General features: G+C 41.8%; 1 protein-coding gene across 4 annotated transcripts in view; it reads right to left on the bottom strand.

Moving 5' to 3' along the window:
- nacc2 (NACC family member 2) overlaps window positions 1-21,620 on the bottom strand; it is a 28,479-nt gene extending 6,859 nt beyond the window's left edge. Inside the window, exons 1-4 of one of the 4 annotated variants that reach the window (XM_028417430.1) lie at window positions 21,208-21,620; window positions 2,919-3,093; window positions 2,043-2,819; window positions 465-641 (exon numbers count right to left, since the gene is read on the bottom strand). In XM_028417430.1, coding sequence (XP_028273231.1) covers window positions 465-641; window positions 2,043-2,819; window positions 2,919-3,030 — 1,066 coding nt within the window. In that variant the 5' untranslated portion in view covers window positions 3,031-3,093; window positions 21,208-21,620. Of the gene's footprint in view, window positions 1-464; window positions 642-2,042; window positions 2,820-2,918; window positions 3,968-4,162; window positions 4,734-17,079; window positions 17,188-21,207 lie in introns of those variants that run through there. The other 3 variants (XM_028417434.1, XM_028417433.1, XM_028417432.1) reach the window with 3 other exon arrangements.
- Window positions 21,621-21,885: the final 265 nt, after the last annotated feature.

Genomic DNA, 21,885 nt, shown 5'->3' with positions numbered 1-21,885 from the left:
ATGTAGCTTTATTTGATCTTTTTGTGACCAACATGAGTCAAACTCACTATGGCTCTCAATGACATCCTCAGTGTACACCATCTGACCTGGCCTTTAATGACCCTCTCCTGACCCGGATTGGATATGAGTCAGAGACTGCTTTGGTGAACGGTCTTTTAATTAGGGATAAGAATTTAATTTAATGATACTCAAATGTCTTAATCAGCACTAATGTATGTCACTGTGAGTGGTGATATCCAGAGACTGACCTCTGGCAGCAATGAAAGGCACACTTTATACAGTACAAGGGTATACAATGATCTTTTACAAGCTATCTTAAAGAGTCCCAAGAAGGGCTCAAACAGTGACTGTTCACATGTGTCACCACAGCAACTGTCCCACCTACAACGCCAAAGTATATATACAGTACAGATACATATGAATCTTAACGTGTGCGTGGTAAGGAAATGAATGTGTGTGCCTACCAGCTACTAGTTCAAGCTTCTCCCCGGGGTCCCCCTCTGTGTAGAGTTTAGGGTGGCAGCGGTAGCCTATCTGGCTTATGAGGCTTGCAGGGAGTGCCACCAAGTCCCTGCGGATCAGCACACAGTTGCGGTTCTCCATGGTCAAGGGCAATGCTGCCATCTCTGGCTTGTCCTGGACTATTGAAACAAAGAAGTACAAAAATGTGTTTTATGGTTTTATGTTATACTGAAGGTTTAGATAGATTCCTATCTATTCAATTTATTAGCATATACGCTACAAAAGCAAAGCTACCCCTACCCCTGAGCGACTCTATCAAACTAGTAGCTATACAATTGAAAGAGTACAGAGTAACCTCTGTTGTGTTTCATAAATGTTTTAGAGCATTGCAGATGTACCCTGGATAAGTCATGATGCTGCATAAGCAACTTGAGTTTTGGAGGAAGACATATCCAAAGCTGGGTGTTAGGTTCTTCCTCACAAAATGTTTTCTTTAACCGCTGTCTAAGGTGGCCTGTGGGTGGATACACATGCACGCTCTTCCTATGCACACACTCATGCCACACACAAACGTAGAGATGGAGAGTTGAATCCATTAATTGTCACATACACATACACACACACACACACTGAAAAGTGTAGATTAATCTGTTTGCGTGTGAATAGACACTTATACCCCCCCCCCCCCCACACACACACAGAAGCACACACTACACATATACACAAAAGATGTGCATGGTTCTCAAATATCCCACAATGTCACCCTGGGGTGCTCTGACTGATTGCAGATAGAGTGGATTTCATAAATATCTGAAACTTTAGAATTTGACAAACCTGTGTGAAGCCTTAGAGCTAGAGGATGCTGGAATATGTGTGTGTGTGTGCACATGTGAGAGTTTGTGCCTATCCATTAGAACCCTAAGTCTATGTGTTTTTTTAAAGAATACAAACACAAATGGATATACCATCTTTGCCTTCAAGTGCAGGCAAATCCATGCCAGTATGAATATGTGGTAAGAAACCATAACAAAAAGCAGTACAGACCAGCTGTTGTAACTGTGATAAGGAGTGTGTTGTTGGTCACGATGCACTCCAATCATAACTCCATAAAGCTATCTTTATGCTGAGAGAACCCACACACACACACACACACACACACACACACACACACACTTACACACACACACATACACTGGAGGCACAACATCCTGCTTTTCTAAGATGCAGAGGATACATGATTTATGAAAGATTAAATAATGTAACTAGGAAGAAATGAACATGCATCTATTTTTTTGGTCATTACACATGTAGGGTTTGGAGAAAATACATTTTCTGCAAGTCATACCAGGTTTTACTTTTAGATTGGTCTGATATCAAATGAATTTTCCCCCCTAAGCCAAGGGCATTTGAGAAAATAATGCACTCAGGGTAAAGGATCGCTTTTGAGACTGTCCGAACTTCAATGATGCTTTTTTCCGAATTATTATTTCAAAGTAAAGCCTTCATCAAACATGCCTTTGGCCTATCCTAGGCACCGTAATGCATGAATTTACACAATGACAATATAACACAATACTCACTCCCATAGGGGTTAGCTGAACGTGCATAGAGATGACTGTAGGCCTCCTCAGTAATCCCATCATAGGGCTCCTCCTCAAACTCCTCATCTTCGTTCTGGTAGGATGTGGGACTATCAGTGGTGGGCAGACTGGAGGCCCCTGGACTGGACCTTTCACCAACTGCTCCTCCTCCTCCTCCTCCACCTCCTGTTCCACCCCCACTGGCTCCTTGGAGGTGTAACGGAGGTATACCTGGGAAGGGCGTCCCTCCAGCTGTCGTGTAGAACAGTGAGCCGGCCCTCGACAGCCGACTCCCCTGCTCTGAAGACGAAATCTTGCTCTGCGTTGAAGGTATTGTGAGGGGTGTTGGATCACCGCTTTCTAATTTGATCTTACGTGGCAGCAGTAGGGATGGAGGCCAGCCTGGGGTTCCCAAAAGCGCAGCCACTGCTAGGCCATTACCATTATTACAAGGACTCTGTGGCTCGGATCCTGCCTCTTCTAAGGATCCTGCCGTTTGCGAGTCACAGTGAGGTGAGTTTGCTTTGAACATTAGGTCCATGCCTTTTTCAACTATATGCTGAATTTGGAGGTAGCCAGCTGTGTACATGACCACCAGCTGTTCGCTAGCTGCCATTGTTAGCTTCCCTGTGTAGCAGAAGGTCAGGATCTGCTCAAAGCAAGCAGGTGTGACTGAGGAAGGCAACTCAAACTGGGTCTTTGTGGAGCTGCTGAAGAGGTCACGGAAGTAAAGGCTGCTGGCTGCCAAAACGGCCCGGTGGGCTTTGAAAGCCTGACCTGTTTGATGAAAACAAAAGATGAGATTTTTTAACAAAATTCCAGTACAGAAATTTGTGTGAAAGTGAAATCTCCAAATTTCCAGCTAAACCAACCAACCTTTGACCAGAATGCATACATCACAGTAGTGTCCCAACAGGCGCTGCTCATTAAGGGAGCCCAGAACTGTTGCTCCAAAGTTCGGGATCTCCACATGGAGCAGCTGGGACATGTTGACCACCGAGGGAAAGGATGTTCAGATATTCACTGCAAACTCTGCCACGGAAAGAGGCATCTATAAAAAACAAAAAACAAAACAAAGAACATAAACTAAAAATATATGAAAGCTGTGTTGGGAATAAAAGGAATACAGTGACAAATAGGGAGTGAATGTAAAATGCGTGAAAGATGAAAAGACATGCCAGGGGGCAAGAGAAGAGAAAATGAGTGTAGAGCAAAGAGTAAGAATGAAAATAGAGTTGAGATAAAGTGAGAAAACGAATACAGTTGAGGGAGAAGTGAGATGTGTGTGAAAGAAAGATGGATATGCAGATATAGTGGGTGAGAGAGTCGAAGCAGGAGAGAGAAAAGGAGGAGTCAAAGCCAAAATGAACACAATGCTGTGCCTACTGTACATAGAACATTGTGAAATGCCTGTGTTGTTTTACATGGCTTAAATTCCAAGAACCTTGAACTCATTCCATGCACTGTATTTACTGTAGCGACAACAGTTCTCTCCCTGCATGGCCTGTAAGTCAACTTTTCTCACCAAAAGAACCACCCTGAGTTATTAATGGCATAGTGAGACACTTGATATTGCTGACACCACGGTGTCCTCTTTCTAAAGTCTGGTGAGAAAACCCTCATTTCTTTTTTCATATTAACTTTGATAGCTTCCTTAGCTCCTTCTTGGTAATGATCTCCATACATTGCAACTTAATTTCTTCCATGAACCTTGAATCATTGCTTTTGTCTCCCACCAACCGACACACACACACATACATATACGCACTAGTTTCATTATTGAGCAATGCTGCAGAACGGTTTCCAGGAATACAAACTGAAAAAATGTCACCGCCTCTCTCTCGCTCTCTCTCTCACACACACACACACACACACACACTCTCTCTCCCACTTCATGCACTCCATACAGACAAGACATGCACTCTGGCTTACTTACATAAAAGTGTGCATGCATAAATACACACGCAGTACAGGCTACATAGGGAAATTACTGTGTAACTCTGGCACGCAAGTACTCACCTGGAGAAACCAGCACATGACTTTCCTCTGCTAACACTCACTCTCACACATGCACAAATGCACAAAAAAGAGCGCTCACTGTTCTCCCAGACAGCTCTGACCTGTGTAAGCCAGTCCTCTGGCTAGAGCACACCATGGAGCCTTGACACACACAAACACACCAGCAGCAGCAGCAGCAGCAGCCGTCAGGACCAGGACAGGAGAGGAGTAGTTTAGAGATAGAAGGAAAGCACTCTGATGTACTCTGTCTGGCCGACTCTCTCTTTTCACTTAAAGTGTCATTCCCACTGTCTCAGAGATGATTCTCTGACTTTTCTCTGTCTGTCTTCCTCAGCCTATCTTCTATCTTCTATATCCTCCAAAGCCCCATTCTCTCTGCTCACTGTCTGTTCCAGCTCTGTCTCAAAGCCTCCCTCTGCCTCCTTGTCATTATCTCTCTCTGTTTCTCTCCCCTTTCTCTATTCTCCAAGGGTTGAATTCAACAAGTGCCGCTGTAGAGAGAGAGAGAGAGAGAGAGAGAGAGCAAGAGAGGGAGTGTGTGTGAGATAGAGAGAGGGAGAAAGAGAATTAGGAGGGTAGAGAAAGAGAGAGCAGAGCAGAGCAAAGCAGAGCAGAGCGAATCAATGATGAAAGGAGTGGGAGGCTCAGTGTGTGTGCGTGTGTGTGTGTGTGCATGTGTCTGCGCGTGTGTGTCTGATCAATGCAGTATCTATACGTCGCAGGGAGTGGGAGGGAGAGAAAAACACAGGCTACAGTTACAGACGGAGACAGAGGCTGGGCAGAGCTAGAGAGAATCAAGGGGAGGGAGGGGAGAGTTGAGACAGAGAGAAAGTCATCTGAGGACAGTACGGGTAGAGAAAGACAATTAGGTTGAAGCAACTTCTCCCACTTGCCTCTGGACACAGATGTCTATATGGTCTAACCGAAAGAGGAGGAGAATGACAAAGACAAAAGAGAAATGAGAAACGCTTACAGAGGTCATAGCAACCGTTAAATAATTAAACACAAATAATGAAACTTCTGAAATCCCTGTTTGACGCAAGTCTGGAGAGAATGCGTCACATCTTAGTATGGCAAAGCTTCATTAAACTGGAAGATTAAATGGTCACAATAGAAACCCTCCTATCTTTTAAAAATGTAGAACTGAAAATAAAACAAAATTCCATGTGAAGGTATTTCCCTTTTTCTTGCAGTCTTTGATAAGACAATAGTTTATAAAAAGAGGTTTAATACTTTCGAGCAAGTGTTGTGCATTTTCTCTGAATCATGCAAGGACATCTCTGCCAAACACCTACACATAAACAGAGAGAAGTACTGTCTTCACACAAGACTATTTTGTGTTTTGAATTGATAAATTAAATGATTAATTTACGCCTCCGCTGTTGGTAGCACAGCTTATTCAGGTGACATTTCTGTGTTCATCGCCGCTGTCTGGCCATGCAGTGTATTCTTCTCTAGACAAGGCCTCCTTAAATGTTAGTTGATGTGGATGAGATGGGACAGGAGCCAGATGTCGCAGCCCTGTGACAGGACAACAGCTAAAAGAAATAGCTACCAGAGAGGATACATTCCAGAAAGATGAGTGTGGGAGGATATGAATGCAAAACTGCCGTGACGGATGAGTAAGAGAATACTTACAGTATGTGTGTGTGCATACAAACACAAGCACACAACTGTTGTGGGATTTTTGCATGTCAGTGTAAAAACACACACACACACACAAAAGCACAGGCGAGATCTCTCTACTGCTGTGCTGAATATTAGGTGTGATATATTATGTGACTGTGAATCACAATACAGATCAATTAAAAAATAATACATGTAAAGCTAGTGCGAAGAAGTATCAGGACACATTCTTTACCAAAGAAACCTCAAGTGGAGAAAGTTGTGCTAAACCGAGCAAACTTTTACTCTTCAGTCAGAGCGGAAATATGAAAGGGAGGATATCACAAAGCGTTGAATGCAGTGAGTCAGACTTTGGTTTAGAGAGCTTTGCCCCAGCAGTGTGATATCTGCACGGCACATATAGCCACACATGAGTGAGCACACACAAAAAAAGCACAGTCAAACGCAGGAGAGACAAATCCACAAACACACTAATGCAAACAGACATACACACACTCCCACCGCTCCCTCGCACACATGCTAACACACAGTCAGGTAATCTCCCTGTGCACACTCAGCAATACACATTCTGTTTGTTTGTCTGTCTGTCCCTCTGCGAACCTGGCAGACTGCTCGTCCATCAGTCTGTCCGTCAGTCAGTCAGTAATTGTGACTATTGTGTGTCCTTACATTGCCTCTTGCGTCTCTCACCCCCACCCCCCCAGCCCCCTTTTCTCTATCCTTCCTGCCCTGCATACCACGTACCCACTGTCTCTCTGCCAATTAATGCACACAGGGCTGCATTGCAGTGAGGTTGGCGCGTGCCACAGCAGCAAGCACAGTACAGAGTCTACAGACATGCATGTACGTGCCAGCCAGGCAGAGCGAGAGGGAGAGGAGGGAGGGAGGGAGGGAGGGGAGGGGGGGGAGGGGAGGGGAGGGGAAGGGGGAGTGAGGAAAAAGAGGAAGAGGGAGGGGGTGAGCAAAAGGAGAGTGAACGGAGAATATGTTGAGTCAGGCAGACAGGACGGTGATGTGCCACATTGCACATATATACAGACATGCAGCCGCATGTTCACAGGCACGACGAGACGCGAAACAAAAGAGCACGTACATTATTAGAACAAACAAACATAAACATGCAAATTCCAGCCTCCCGCTGCCTGCATTAAATATAGACTTTGCACATTCCTGATTAAAAAAACATATGCCATCAACTTTCTCAACTGATTATATATGTGTGTGTGTGTGTGTGTGTGTGTGTGTGTGTGTGTGTGTCCTCATTTCCTAATGAGTGTGTGTGTATGTTTGCATTTCCATGTCAAAGTTTCTTGCATACCAAGGCGTGTTTTTATAATCATCATTATATACCCGGCTGTGACTTTTGGCACTTCTGCCAAGCATGTGTATGTGAGTATGTGTGTGTGTAGATATAGTTTGTGAGTATAGATTTGAGCGTTGTTCTGATTGCTGTTGTCTGCTTTGTTGGAATGTGTTACATCCATTTTAATCAAGGATTCATACCTACGCACAGTGTTATTAACTGTAGCAGCAGGTCCAGGCATATTTGAATAATATGAAGAAATGAGACGATTCGCCAGATGGCAAACAAACACATGCACACACACAGACACACACAGCTTTTAATTACCAGTCATACTGTAGCTGCCTACCAAACGACAATGGTGTTAACATAAAACCATAAAAGTCATATGCAAGCGTGATTCACGCATTAACCATTTAGTGGAATTGTTCAAGTAAGTTCACTCTTCAGTGAAGTTGGTGTCACATGATGCTGATCGCCAAAAATTTGACTAAAAACATATTTATTAGACTTCTCTTTAAAGCATAAGTAATAATTAAGATTGTATTTATTATACAACAAGCTATAAAAGAAAGAAACAAACATAAACTGATAGAAAATTTCGAGTGAGCTGAACAGGAGAACATCCATCCTCTCTCAGCTTATGGTGCCTCTATACAATCTCAATATGAACAGTCCCCTCGTTATAAATATTCAGATCCTGCAGTTGTTCTCATGTCTAAAGTGTACCAGACAACAGATTCTATCCACGTTGAGACGGCAACGCTCCCTGGCAACAGTTCTACCAATCGGGAACGAGCGGGTGTCTGCCTGAGTCTGTCTGAGTATCATTATGGGATGTCGAGAGAGAGAGAGAGAGAGAGGGAGAGAGAGAGAGAGCTGCTTATCACTGCTTATAATGCAACATCATTCGCTGTGTATAGACCCCGCTGGGTGAAGTTGTCTGCACATAGTCGGGATCAAAATCATTTTTTTCTTAAAAAAAAAAAAAGAAAAAAAAGAAAAGAAAAACTCCCAGTGATTCATGCAGTTATGTAACAAAGAGACAACTATGAAATGATTTGTTGTGGGCTGAATATTGTCTGGTATCTTTCCACTTGTATTCACTCAATATGCACCAATAATGTAACTTGTGATGTGACAAGAAGGAGGAAAAAAAGGAACATCTGTATTCCACTTCTGACTAATGGAACAATGTCGTCTGAGGAGGTAAAAAAGTGACAATGTCACCATACTGCAACAGGACAAAGTGACCTAAAACCTGTGCGATCATAAAAATGTCACTGTTGATAAAAGTATTTTTAATGCATCACTGCATGATAACTCATTTTTATTGGCTATACATACGTCACACTGTGTCACCTGAGTGCACTTTTAGCTGGACTAGTTACTTTTTACCACTTGGTCACATTTGGAAAATATCTAAAATATCTGCAACAAGGTTCTCCATCTTCTTATCTGTCCTTCAAGGAGTGCAGACGTGTTTCTGACTGCTCCCGCTCTGCTCTGCTCTGCTCTGCTCTGCTCTCTCTTGTCCTGTCCTGTGATTTTTGTGACTTTTTATTCCCTGAACACCCTGCTTTGCTATCCTTGGGATAATTTTTTGACATGGAGCTAATAAATTGTAAATTGTAAATTGCTCAGTGCATTGGACAACATTTTCTCACAAAGGAAGACATCAACGGGAGAACCCCTCTGCCCTGAAGGGACATTTGCTGGTGGATATGTCCGTGATTCCTGGGAAACCTAGCGTCTGGTATGTCTCCAGCCACTGACCCTAGAAGATGTGGAGGATCTATTCATCTATTGGACATTGGTAGTAGGCATACTTCTGAATTGCGTGGGAGCTGTCCTGCTGTACCGAAAAGTTGGAAAAGCCGCTGCTGGCAAATTGGCACTACCGCTAAGCGTGGACACAAAACAAGACCCTGGGCTCATGGGACCTCGGAACTCGGAATTACATCAGAAGATGGACCGGATGGATGGGCTGATTTGCAACATCTCAGCCTGCTCCGGAGAGGGCTGGAAGCAGGTGGACAACATCGGAAGACAGTCCGACCAGTTGAGGATCTCAATGGAAGGAATATCTGTCAAGCTGAAGAGATGTCGAAGGTTCTCCATGCACCTGCAAGGGACGAATGAGCACTGAGGCCGGACTAACCTATTGATCACTGATCTGGGCAAATTAATTACAGATCGAAAATTGTTGTTATGATTTTGGTTGATTTTCTGTCTGTCCCTCTCCCCTCCCTCCCTCTCCTGGCCCTGAAGTATAGCCCAGCAGCTGTGCTCCTATCTGTCTCCTGTGCAACTCCGATCTCCCGTCAAGGACAACTGGTGAACTGCCTGTAAACATCTTGGCGGTCTCAGTCATACTATCGCACACACTTCTCATGGAACTGACGGACATACATTCCCCTCCCTACCCCTCCCTTCCTTCTCGTCTGCCTCCGTATCTGTTGTTTTCTCCCCCCATCCTCTATGTATAAGAAAAAATCCCATCACGTTAACACGTGTACTGTAATCAAGGGTCAATGTCATTATGTGATTGTATTGTTTGTATGTACCGCAATCTGCAAATTTATTTTCGAGAGCCAAAAGGGCGCCTTGAATGGTCGCCCTGGTGCTTTTAGTGCACTCTTGCACTAGACACTAAGGCATATTCCTAGTAATGTGTTTTTCACTTACATGGCAATAAACTCGATTCTGATTCTGATTCTGATTCTGATTTACTTCTATTGTACCATGGGTCTCACATAAACACAGGTTTTACACAACCTTAGTGGTGGCGCCAACGTAAGTTGCTGTTTTGGTCCTGTTGTTTTTGTTCCTCTCACTTACAATAAGCTTCATAGTTTTTATTTTTAAGCTTCTTTGTTGTTGTTTTGATCAGATATTTATGTGACCACATACACAACTTCACAAAAATCCAATTCCAATTCACGGCCATTTGTTTAGAAACAAAGATATGAGCAAACCTGGTTGAATAACCAATTTATAATTTTAATAATTTGATCAACTCAGTTAACTGCACAGACCTGTCACGTGCACTGTACTGCTGCTATATTTAGTGGTGCCTGTTTATTCACCCCTAATGTCAAACAGCCAAAAGCTTAAATGTGACGTTTGTAAAATGAACAATATGGACGTCATACAACTGTGCAGCAGTCCTGAGAAAGAAACCAGAAATAAACCAGTGTTCACTGCACCAAAACACTCTGACATTTTACAGTGGTTGGGTACAGTATCAAACAAAAAAGTCATGACAGAAAACTCCTGTAACAGTAGGCTACCTGTCAGTTTAGCCCGAAGTCGCAGTGAAAATGAGACGGAAAGAAAGATAGAGGAAGAGTGTACAGTATTTGTGTATCTTTCTGTGTGTGTGTGTGTGTGTGTGAGGGTCTGTGAGTGATCCTCCTGAGGCAACGGCATTGCTAATGGACTCCAAGTGGCTGTGGGAGGTAAACAAACAAACAGTAGCAGTGGCTACTACATTACACCAAACTCTGGTGAATATAGAACAGATGCGCACACACTTACATATCAACCCACGTAGGTCTAAACACACATGATGGCTTACTGTAAAAAGTTTAAATGATACTAATGGAGAGGAAAAGGTACAGTGGAAGAGAGATACAAAGAAAAGGGGTGAGGAAAGAGAGCAGGAGTGTGTGTGAAAGATGCAAACAGAGAGCAAGAGAGAAGATGACAAAGCACAGTGACAGGGAGAGCAGAGTTAGAGAGGAATAAGGAAATGAGTGAGAGAGAAATGTAAAGCTCAGAGAGGGCTGACAGAAGCCGAGAGCAAAAAAAAATCAACGTGTTAAAAGGCCGTATTATAAGCAACCCCACTGAAACCAGCATGGATACCACTTGGTATATGGAAGAATTCCATTTCAAACACTTCTGTGTCCGCTTGTCAAGTATGGCAACAGACAAAGCCAAGTCATATCAACAAACTGACACTTTGTTCTAATCAAAAGAGATTCCACCTCCACATTACTGACTCTTAAAATGTCAGCTCCACCAAAGAAGCTTCCTAGACTGACATTTTCTAGGAAAGAAAACCTTGCTTATGTGACAGAGAAAGAGAGAAGATGGCACGACGTGATAAGACGAGGATTCATATTGCAGAACTGTCGGGGCCTACGGGTCGTTCCAGTTTACAGCAACACATAAGTGTGACGATAGAGAGCAGCAAGGAAACTCAGCCCGATGGACTCACGCAAGACTGAGATATTTTGAACAAACATTGACACAAGAAGAAAAATTCCCTCAATTTCTAGCTTAAAAAGGAAACTACGCAAGCAGAACAGGAAGAAAGGGAGAGCAGTGCCTTCCAACATAAGAAATGATTCAGGGGGGCGTGAGTAGAATGAATGTTATGCAGCAACACAGGGATACAGTATACCACGCAATGACTGCCATGTGATATTTCTTTTTTTGGTACAGTTTCTAACTAATAAATCCTTACACTGGCACCGACTTGCAGCTGCCATGTGACTGTTGAGTGTCAAAAACATAACACATATATTTTCTATGAGCCTAAGGCACGCACTGATTTGCTGCCAGCAAAGTATCATATTTTTTTCTTACCTTTGCTTATGTGGTTTCATTTCATGGATTGTCATGACTGGAAAATGTCAGCGGTACAGAACAAACTACCAGTATCAATCATAGTGCACATGGCATCTTTTAATTGCAGTTTCAGGGACTGTGGAAAAAGTTCCTGTTTGCTCCTGTTTGACTACAGCATAGGTAATCCAGCTACATTCTAAAAATGATCACAAACCAACACATAGTAGATATATTCATATAGAAGTGCAGATCTGGGGCAAGATGTTTGTCTTGTTTGTAGTCTGCATAGTATTGACCCACCATGTTTTGAGTGCTTCTCTGGTGGCACGGAGGTAAACAGTGCGTGTGGAAAGACAAGACGGATAGAGAAACAGATGGAGTGCCCTGTCATACCCCATCAGCAAGCAAACTGTCATGTCACCCTGGTCAAGCAAATGCCTTAGAGAAAGCAGCTAGAGTGGTTTTAAACTAGTCTTTAAGATGTTTGAACTCTTCTTCTTGCAGCTCATGCTTCTAGTGAGACTGTCGGAAGCTTAGGCTAAACATCCGTTAGCTGTTATCCAGATATCCACTAGCTACGCCGGAAGCCTCAATCCATTGCCCCAAGATGCCCCACATCATCAGACAACAGCAAATGAAAATCTAAGCAATACTTGGGCATTTTTTTACGTTTTTTTTTTTCAGCACTATGTGTGAACAAATACCTGTCGAAGCGTAAAAAAGCGAACACAGCTTAAAAGAAACACAACTCGCCCTTGGAATCACAGCAGGGACGCTGTAGTCCTGCCTCGTGACTCTCGCTTTGACAAGGACATCAGTTTACTCCTGGGAGAAACTTTTGTGGCATCTCCAACGTGCTCATTTTCAAACTGTGATTGTGCCATGGCATGCAGGGAGTGTTCTGGCTTTAGAAGGAGATAATTGGCTGCATATATAAAGAACCTTGATAATTTATTCTTGCAAGTACAATTACAAAGCAGGTATGTGTCAGTGCTGCCGTGCTCACACTCTTGGCCACAAGACATCTGATAATTAAGTACACTGAAACACATTTGATTTGTGCTTGCACTTTTGGTTCAAACAGCATAAACACAGGGCCCTGAAATATCCTGGATGTCTTCATTGCAGGCTTCACCTTCTGTCCACACTATTGCCACCCAAAGCAATCAAAAAGTACTCTAAGGCTAGCACGGCAACCATTTAACTGATTTTTAGGTCTAGAACATGCAGCCACATGTATTAATAATTACACTAACAATAGCAATAGAAACAACCTAAAAGAATAAGGGTCCTAAAGAGAGTTTGAGGCAGGTCCCCTCTAACCATGGCCCATTCTTCTGAGAACACAGGAGCCATGAGATGGCCTGCTGAGTGTCACTGCCTGTTACACAAGGACTACAATGAGATTAGCTTTTACAGGAAGTCTGTATGTTAGATACTGTATGTGTATCAGCCCTATGCATTTGTTCCAAACATGATTTGATTTCCATGGTGCATGAGACAGTGAAAAGTGGAGAAAATAGAATGAATCAGCATGAAATGAAAGCATCTCAGTGGTGACCCTGCAGTATATACAACACATACAGAAACAAAGAGGCAAATAGGTTTAAGAGATTTTTTCACATTTGTAGTTTAGTTTAGATTTGGTTTATTAACTGAAAAATATCAGATCATCCCTACTTGATTTAAAAGGATCCAGTGGAACGAACACAATGGATGTTATCATATGACATGATGCTAATGTAGACACAGAGTCTTTGAATATTAGTAATAGCACATGTTGATGGATGTCAACGACCTCTGCACAGTACCTTTAAGAAAAAACACTCTTTTTAAATAACCAAAGATGATCCTTCTTGCACTTGTCATGTTTACGTAAAAAGCTTCATTCAAATGATATAGCTTACAAATAATACACAAAATTGCATTTCAAATTATGAATGCATACGTAATGCTGTTGAAACTATTTCATATGTGAAAGCTTCTTAAATTGTCTGTATACAGCAACGTTTCTTTGACTGTGACTCATCTTAGTCAGTTTGGTTAAAGTGTTATCAATCCAACTTGATTTGCTGCTAATCTCTAGTGAATGCAGGGGAGTTTCCACATATTTAAATTGCAAATGCTTCTTTTTGATGGGGAGTTTTAGGACAATAACAGAAACAGATTTGTTTGAAATCAGGTTTCAAAATGAGTATTGATGCATTGTGCCTTCCCGACGCTTGGCAAGACAGCTAGACAGAAAGATAGATAGATGGATGTGTGTTCTCATGCATCTCACAAGTCCTATCGCCTCATTAAAGAATATCATGCTATTCATAACAAATGGAAATACTGAACATTCATAGTTAAAATTTGCAAGATGGTCTCGCAACCCTCAGGCTAAAGGGCTTCATCAGCTGTGATCTTTTTCTCTTTTAACTGTTGGTCAGATTAGGGATTAAATCCATAGCCCATTCAGGGATTTTTAATATGTCCAAACATATTTCCTTTTCAAGATTAAAGCAGATTTTATAGAGAAAAATTTATAACACAGTTTCAATATTCACTATATTGCATTCAGAAATTGTTGCATAACAGATGCAGCAAGAGAATCAATTAAACAATATGAGAAAAATGAGATTAGATCTCTGATGGGATTGTCACACCTTCAAGTGTAACATCAGTTTTTAATTTTGCTTTTCCAACTTATAAGGCATTCAAAAATCAAATCAATGAAAACAACTTGATAGACAAATTGCATGTTAATGTTTCCAGTGCATATAACGCCAACACTGAGCTGATGAGTTGGTGACAGGAAGAGAGTGACACAAAAGTAGAGAGAGAGAAAGAGACAGAGAGGGGGGCGATATGGAGAGAATAAACATGCCATTTTGATCACCCGGCGCTTTTGTTTCTGAGATGAATGTTCTACAGTGACACATGTGTGACATCAGAGCAGCCCATCATGGCCGCCAGAGGAGCCCGGTGCAATGCAAAAATGAGGACACATCTTTCAGCATCAGTGCCCCACTGTCTACAAACAGGAATACACACACACACACAGACACAGACAGACAACGACATACAGACAGAGCTGTTGCCCACAACCACTGAGTGCCCTTATGTACATGTTTCAATTAGAGCATACAGAATTGTTTAATTCCTTCTCATGCTTGGGTATAAAAAAAACAGTAATGGTGTTTAATATCATGATTAGAGAAGGTGAATAAAAAGAATGTCTCATGACATGCGGCAAAGATTTCTCACGATAAAGATCACAATGACGACTAGTGTTAAAAATGTATCATAAAAGATGGTTTGTTCAAGGGAACAGCAAGACATACACATTTATTTTAGGTGCCTACGCACAGCCCTCACCAACAATCCCCCCTACACACACACACACACACTTTAGTGTGACCTAAGAATCTTCTAGTCAGCACCACACTAAGCTAGCATACATGTGCTCAAATAACATGTCACCTTGGATAACCTCATCACACTGGTAAAACACTGAAATGGGCCACGGCTGACCTATGTGAGCAGACCTTGTTTATCTCTATGTCTCAAATCAGAACTGAGTAAACACCGAGACAGGCATCCACCTCAAAAGAGCAAAAATTCCCTTGGAGTTTTCAGAATACATATAGAAGTATATATGTAGGTCACTCAGTGAAGGATGAGTAAATGATGATACTAAAAGTTCATCACACACATCACACAAAGTCTAGTGTTTCAAGGAAATGATCAATTTACGGTTAAATCTTGGTCTATTGCTATGATTACACAATTATTGTACTCTTTTTAGCCTCTGAGAAAAATTATAGGAAAGCTCTATTAGTGTCAAGTTTTAGTTTTTTTTTTAACCAGAGAGGTTATGCGTATTTAACACAACAGACTCTTCAACTTGTGTGTGTTAAATGTAATACTTTTTTTCTTTACAACAGTAGACAGTACATGTGACTACAGCCAAACAACAAAAGAAAGGACAGATGAATTTTACCGGGAACTTGTGTCAACTAGGACAAAAAATTCACGCCAATCTCGTAATGCAAGATGGCTAGTGTGAATATCGATGTAATAATATGCATTTTATTTGCACTGTTTTCTATTTTGTCCACATAGAGATGTGATTTTTTTAATGTTTACCAACAATTCCATATTTTGTTACATAGATGTGCAGGGTGGTTTGTTTCCCTTGTTTCCTGGCTAAATGCTAAGCTAAGACAAGCAGCTATGTAGCTTTCTCCTGTGTGTGCAGATGATTATTTCTATCCTGATAGATAAAGGTACGAGCATATTTAATCATTTTAAATTTAGGATTAAGTGTCCAAGTCAAATTGAATTTACTAGCATGAATATAAAATCTGCAACAGACAAAGCAAAGTCAAAGCAGGTTTCTCTTTTTTTGCAGGGAGCACAGCTGTCATGAAACCATCAGGTAAGTAATGCTGTGATTTAGCAGTAATTGCTAACACATGTTAGCTTTGGAAAAGGGAGGGTGAAGCTGTGTAGTGAAAACTAGCCGCCTCAGATTCCTGTCTTTTTCCATTCTGCCAGCCTGTTACTGTACGACACGAGAGCACATACAGGACAGGTCACCACAGAGCAAGGAGGGGTCAGCTCATTCACTTTCCTCACTTATTACCTTACACACTAATTAGCAAGCTTTGTTTACAGGCAGGAGTCTTGAGAGAGAGAGAGAGAGAGAGGCTTGAAGTTTGCAGCAATTTAATTATGTACAGCACACGGTGAAAAAGCATGGAAAATTGAGGTGGGCTGTAAGCATAAATGCCATCCACAGTGCTCGCTCTCTCTCTCTCTCTCTGTATGTCTGTCTGCTTCTGTGTGAGTGTGTGTATCTGCATGGTTCTGGTGGGTTTATGTGTTTATGAATGTGTGCGTGTGTTTGTACATGTCTGTGTGCGTCATCCACTGAATTATAGGTCTGACTTTCACAGTGAGTCTAATATCCCCTCGTTGAAACTGAAGGATTTGACAAAATGATTTAAATTCAGGCCACTGTTCTTTGTAAGACAGGGGGTCTTAATAAGTCTGGCATTCTGCAATGAAACATAAAAGGAGATGAACTTTTGCTGAAATCTTAAATCTGCTCTATATAAGGTTACATTGCCTTAATTAATTTTTAATGGACTGATGCCACAAATACGGTCAAATGAAGCAAAACAGCGTTGACTATGAAGTATCATTAAGTGTGAAAATCGAATTTTCTATCCTGTTTAGAGAATGCGATCTCATGACTGTTTCAGAAACACGTCCTCGTCATACTTCTCAGCCCCTCTGTAATTCTCTGCTATGGCTACGTGCTCCTATTCATGCTGAAAATACTTGGAACAATCAAATGTGCACATGCTCCCTTTCTTTCTTTTCTTTTTTTTCCCCCTACTCAGGCACAAATGCACAGACATGCACAATCACACACACACACACACTTACACAACACAGGCACGACATTCATGCCATGTGATCTTGCTAGGCATTATGCCAACGGCCAAACATGTCACTTACCAGAAATCTCTGAGACAGAGTGTGAGCGAGACGGACGGAGAGAGAGAGAATAAGAGAGAGAGAGAGAGATTCTGCACATTTGTCAGTTTGTGAGAGCTCCTTGTCAAGTGTAAGTACAGTACATACACACAGAGAACATGAGATCTAGCTGCTACAGTTTTATCTGCAATGTAGTGTGGTGTGGGGGCAGTCAATTCTGAGAATAAACGAGACACGTGATCTTTGAGATCTAATGTGGAATTGTTCTAAGGAACATGCCATGTTTACTGTTCATTGTCTAAATTCTTGGAAGGCTTCCTGAAAAGCTTGTTGCGAGCCAAAGCTGCCCAAATCAGTTACATTTCAAGACTCCTAATAGGTTTTTTGTGCTTCTTTCTTTCTCTCATTTGCTCCTTTTGTTATTTTCCACGTTTCCATATAAAATATGTGTTTGTGCACAAAAAATGACAACAGATATTAAAAATAAACACATTTTAGGCAGCTGTATAATTGTATAATGTGTGCAACAGAAACACCGATGTGTGAGACATGTATACATGTGACACATATAGCTTTACTTTGACCTCATAATCGTTTTTGTTCGATTGAGGCAGATCACTGCAGGAACGCTACCGGTGTGGCATTCTAGGAAAAAAAATATCTGCCTCATTACATATGAAATGAACAGTGAATTCGAAGAACTGCCCAACCCTGTTTTGTGGGGTTGGCAAATTACCTTTTGTGCAACAACTACACACATAGTTTGGCTGTAAGCCAACAGTGCTATAGACAGATGAATCAATGCAAATAGCCACTTGTGCTAACTTGCAATCAGATCTTTAAAAAAACAAAACAAAAAAACAACTAATCCGTCTGAGTTTTTCTTTCCCCCCTCTGCCCGATGCCTGATCTTTTGTTGTCATTGATTCAGGTGGGAAACGTTAGCCTATTGGCTATTAGTTTGCAGACAGGCCGGTGGAACTTCGGTCATTTGGGCATAATTTAGTTTATCCAAGTAAATTTATCTTTCAGCAGTGCTGCCAAAATCACTCATTTGGCAGTCAATCTGATTTGATGTGACTCCCAACTTAATTTTGGCTTTGATAAGGAAATATGTGGACAAGGCAAGGTCAACCGGAGCCTCCAACTTTGTTTACTATTCATCTGCTTTCATGAGTTTTTGACTGTAAACTCGTGCATGGAATTAAGTAGGTAGTTACGAGAAATGAATCATGTTTGTCGCAAACATTTTAAACTGTAAGCATTAAAGTCACAATCATGGCAATACCAGACTTTTATAAGAAAATGGAATTATGTCTATCTTACTTTACTGTCATATATTAAAGCTTTGATTTGTATGGTTGTCTAAAAACATTCAAAGAAGTCACAGTATCAAACCAGCTAGCCCCAGATTGTGCCATTGCATCTTACCACTTTGCACCACAAGATGGATAGTGAGTCAAAGTAGCACAGTCTGCACACAGTTAAAACACAGAGGGAGAAGAAACACAGCCAAGAGAGCTGTTTTTCTTTCATACAGTTAATAATTCAAACATATGAAATGCAAAGATAGCTGAAGCCCTCTGTAAGCACCCATTGGAGAGCAGGATTAATGGGAAAGAAGACCAGATAAGGGTTGTTTTTAGCATAGCATGGACCTCTGGCTGCACTTCTGTATCCACGCTCATTGCTTATGATGTTCCCTTATACTGATAACTGGGATCAGGTGACACAGAGAGAGAGAGAGAGAGAGAGAGAGAGAGAGAGAGAGACCCCTATTAGAAAAATATACTACAAAAATATGTATGTAGGCATTCTAGGAAAAACAGCAAGGTAATCAGTAATCTCTTGATGCATATCTCTACTGGATTTCCCTGGATTTACATTCAGCAGAAAGGGCACTTCTTTCTCTTTTAACTCCTAGAATTTCAGATCCGCGAACAGCAACCTGCACCCCTGGACAAACCAGTAGCACCAGTGGCGGCCATCATTTAATGCATAATGGGTCAAAAGTACCAGACTTAAGTATTAGAACATGATGTATGACTGGTGCCCTGTATTGCATACCATCAGCAATGACTCATCACTGTCTCAGGAAAGGAAAATCATAGACACATAAACACACTCCCCACACAAAGCATACACAAAGAAAAGTGCAGCAAGAATGAGGACACACGCACATTACAAATAAAGGAGCATCAGGGACTGAAAATGGGCGTCTGGTTTTAGTTTGAATCAATAAAGGCTTTTTAATAAAGCAGACGGGCGTTAAGATGATTTGATGATTAAGTAGCAGAGGGGTTTTCTTCTGAGTGTGTCATTGTAATACTCAAATATATGCTGTACAGACCTTTAAGGTACTTTTCTCCAACTGCTGTTGTTAATGCTACCTTATAGCTCTGACAAAGAGATGAGGTAAGATCAACAATGAGGCAAGAATCTGTGTTTTCTCCCCTTTTCAGCCTTTTCTGTCAGTGTCCTCATCAGTTATATTTATCACATCTGTGTTGTCGTTCTCTCTCCTTGACACTCCCCACTTGCACATGCAGCCCCGGGCCCCCTTGTGGAATGCTGTATAGTGAGAGGCCTATGGAGGAAGGGCATCCCGGGACACAGCCAAAGCACACACACACAAACACACTTAACTGACATACACGAATACACACACACAGACAAATACAGCTGTTGAGAGCCATCACAACCATTTGGCCGATGTCCAAGTCAAAGACGAGTGTTGTTGGAAGGCCTCCATTTAGACAGAAAGAGAGAAAAAAAAGAGTCCTACATTTTCCATGTATGTCGTGTTACACATTGAAGATAGAAACTTGGCAGTACAAACCCACATTACCACGAAACGCTTTCCTTGAAGCGGTGGGAGGGTGGATATCATAAACAATGTTGACAAAAGCTGTCATTGTGTTGCCTGAGAGAGCACTCGCACATACAGTATAGATAGCTACAGTACATATTGATTTAAAAAGTAAAGCACTACATATAGTACAGTGATATCTGTACACCCACCTGAGAGGCAGAGCCAGATGGGTTGGATTCAAAACTGCAAAAATGTGAACTTCACTTAAAGAATAATTTTAACACCCCACCTGTTCAACACCTGTTGGTGGACCAGCATGGTCCATATGCTAACACACTTAGTTGTCATGAAAAAAAAGTGCAAAACCCAACTCAGCTGTGGACTCTAAGACAATAAGAATGACAGAGAAAAGAAAGCGTTTGTGTCGATGAGAGGAAAAGTGACAGGAAATGAAGAAAACTACCGCAAGATGCTTGTCGGCTAGCCGCACACACACACACACTGCACCCATGTATGCACAAGAGAAAGAGGGGAGTGTTTACTGTACTGTATGTATAGACAAATGGCTCCTGCAGGCAGGTAAACAGAGTCACAACTGACAGATCCGGCACAACAAAGATTATTATTGAACTGTATCAATCCAGCCCTGATTAAGACTTTTCCAATCAACTTTTAGATCCACACAGCCCTTTTGATCTTTCAGCATTTATCATATAAATCTGCAAAAGTTATACATCTATTTGCATCATTTTAAGGTGTCAAAATTTGCTGACAATTAAAATTCATGATGTAGCAATGATTTGTAGCAGGCCTGCAACATATAGCATAACAATGAATGCATATTATGGGTGGAGATTTTTTTTTTTTTTTTTTTACTTCATCGTGACGCAAGCGTGATAATATCATGCCACTTTCACCATTCATACAGTTGAAACTAATGACAACACTATTTCCTGTGGTTACAATGTGCCCAACGTTATCACTGGGTGCAAATTTGTGGGAGTGAAACAATAAAATAATTAAAAAAAAAACTACAAATACTAACAGTTTGATTAAATTCCCCTCTGTAGCGCGTGGCTACACTAACACTTCGGGAATTTTGTACACAGCCATCGTCCTCCGCGTCAAAAACATTGACACACATTCCGTTAAGTTGAAGACTTACTTTAGGTGGTAGTTTTTTTTTTACTAGAAATCCTACTATAAATGCCATAAGACTGTAGGGATATGCGGCTGGTAAATAAAGAGAGGGAAGCGAGGGAGTAATGCATGGTAAAACCTATGCGTCATACAAATCAGGCAGTGTAAATATCAAGACAAGAGTGGGATATATTTACCCGATACGTCGCTATTCCATACAATGCGGCTGTCAGCTGGCGCAGATGTGGCACGCTTTCTCTTCGGATAACCTCTAAAGTTTGCGATGTGTAAGCAGGCCCAGGTTTCCCCCTCGTCCGTTGGCTCACTCTATCACTTTAGTCCTATCTTGGCCGCTCGTCCCCCATCTCTCTCTCTCTCTCTCTCTCTCTCCCACTCTCTCTTTCTCTGCCCGCTCCTGTCCCTTTTGCAGGAAGTAAACGCCGCTCACATGAACAGTACACGGACAGCGAGCTGCCTGACATCACGCACCATCCACCAAAGAGTTCTTTTTAAAGACACAGACATTTTGAAGCTGTCAGGTTACTGTAAGGTGTCCTGCTGTTAGTCTACCGCTGCAAATGGACTGTCAGCAGCGGCGGTCGCTCGGTATCGTGCGCCTTTACGGACACATGAACTCGCTGCACTCTGCGGGGCTTAAAGGTGTAGTAGACTGCACTAAGTGTAGTTTTTTATTTATTTATTTTTTTACACCGCCACGGAAAGCGAGTTAGCCTGATGCTGTGTCTTACGGGGGGCAGCAGAAAGCGGCACGTAACGCTCCGTTCAAGAGTCTGCAGTCAAAATAATCGAGCTAACGTTTACATTCGTGGCTACCTCACATGTCCTTAACGGGGCGTCATGGTGCGCATGTGCGC

This window comes from Parambassis ranga, chromosome 12 (genome assembly GCF_900634625.1).
Source record: "Parambassis ranga chromosome 12, fParRan2.1, whole genome shotgun sequence".
Taxonomy (NCBI): Eukaryota; Metazoa; Chordata; class Actinopteri; family Ambassidae; genus Parambassis; species Parambassis ranga.
Note: the sequence above shows the minus strand (reverse complement) of the source record. Positions and strands in the feature narration are given on the sequence as shown.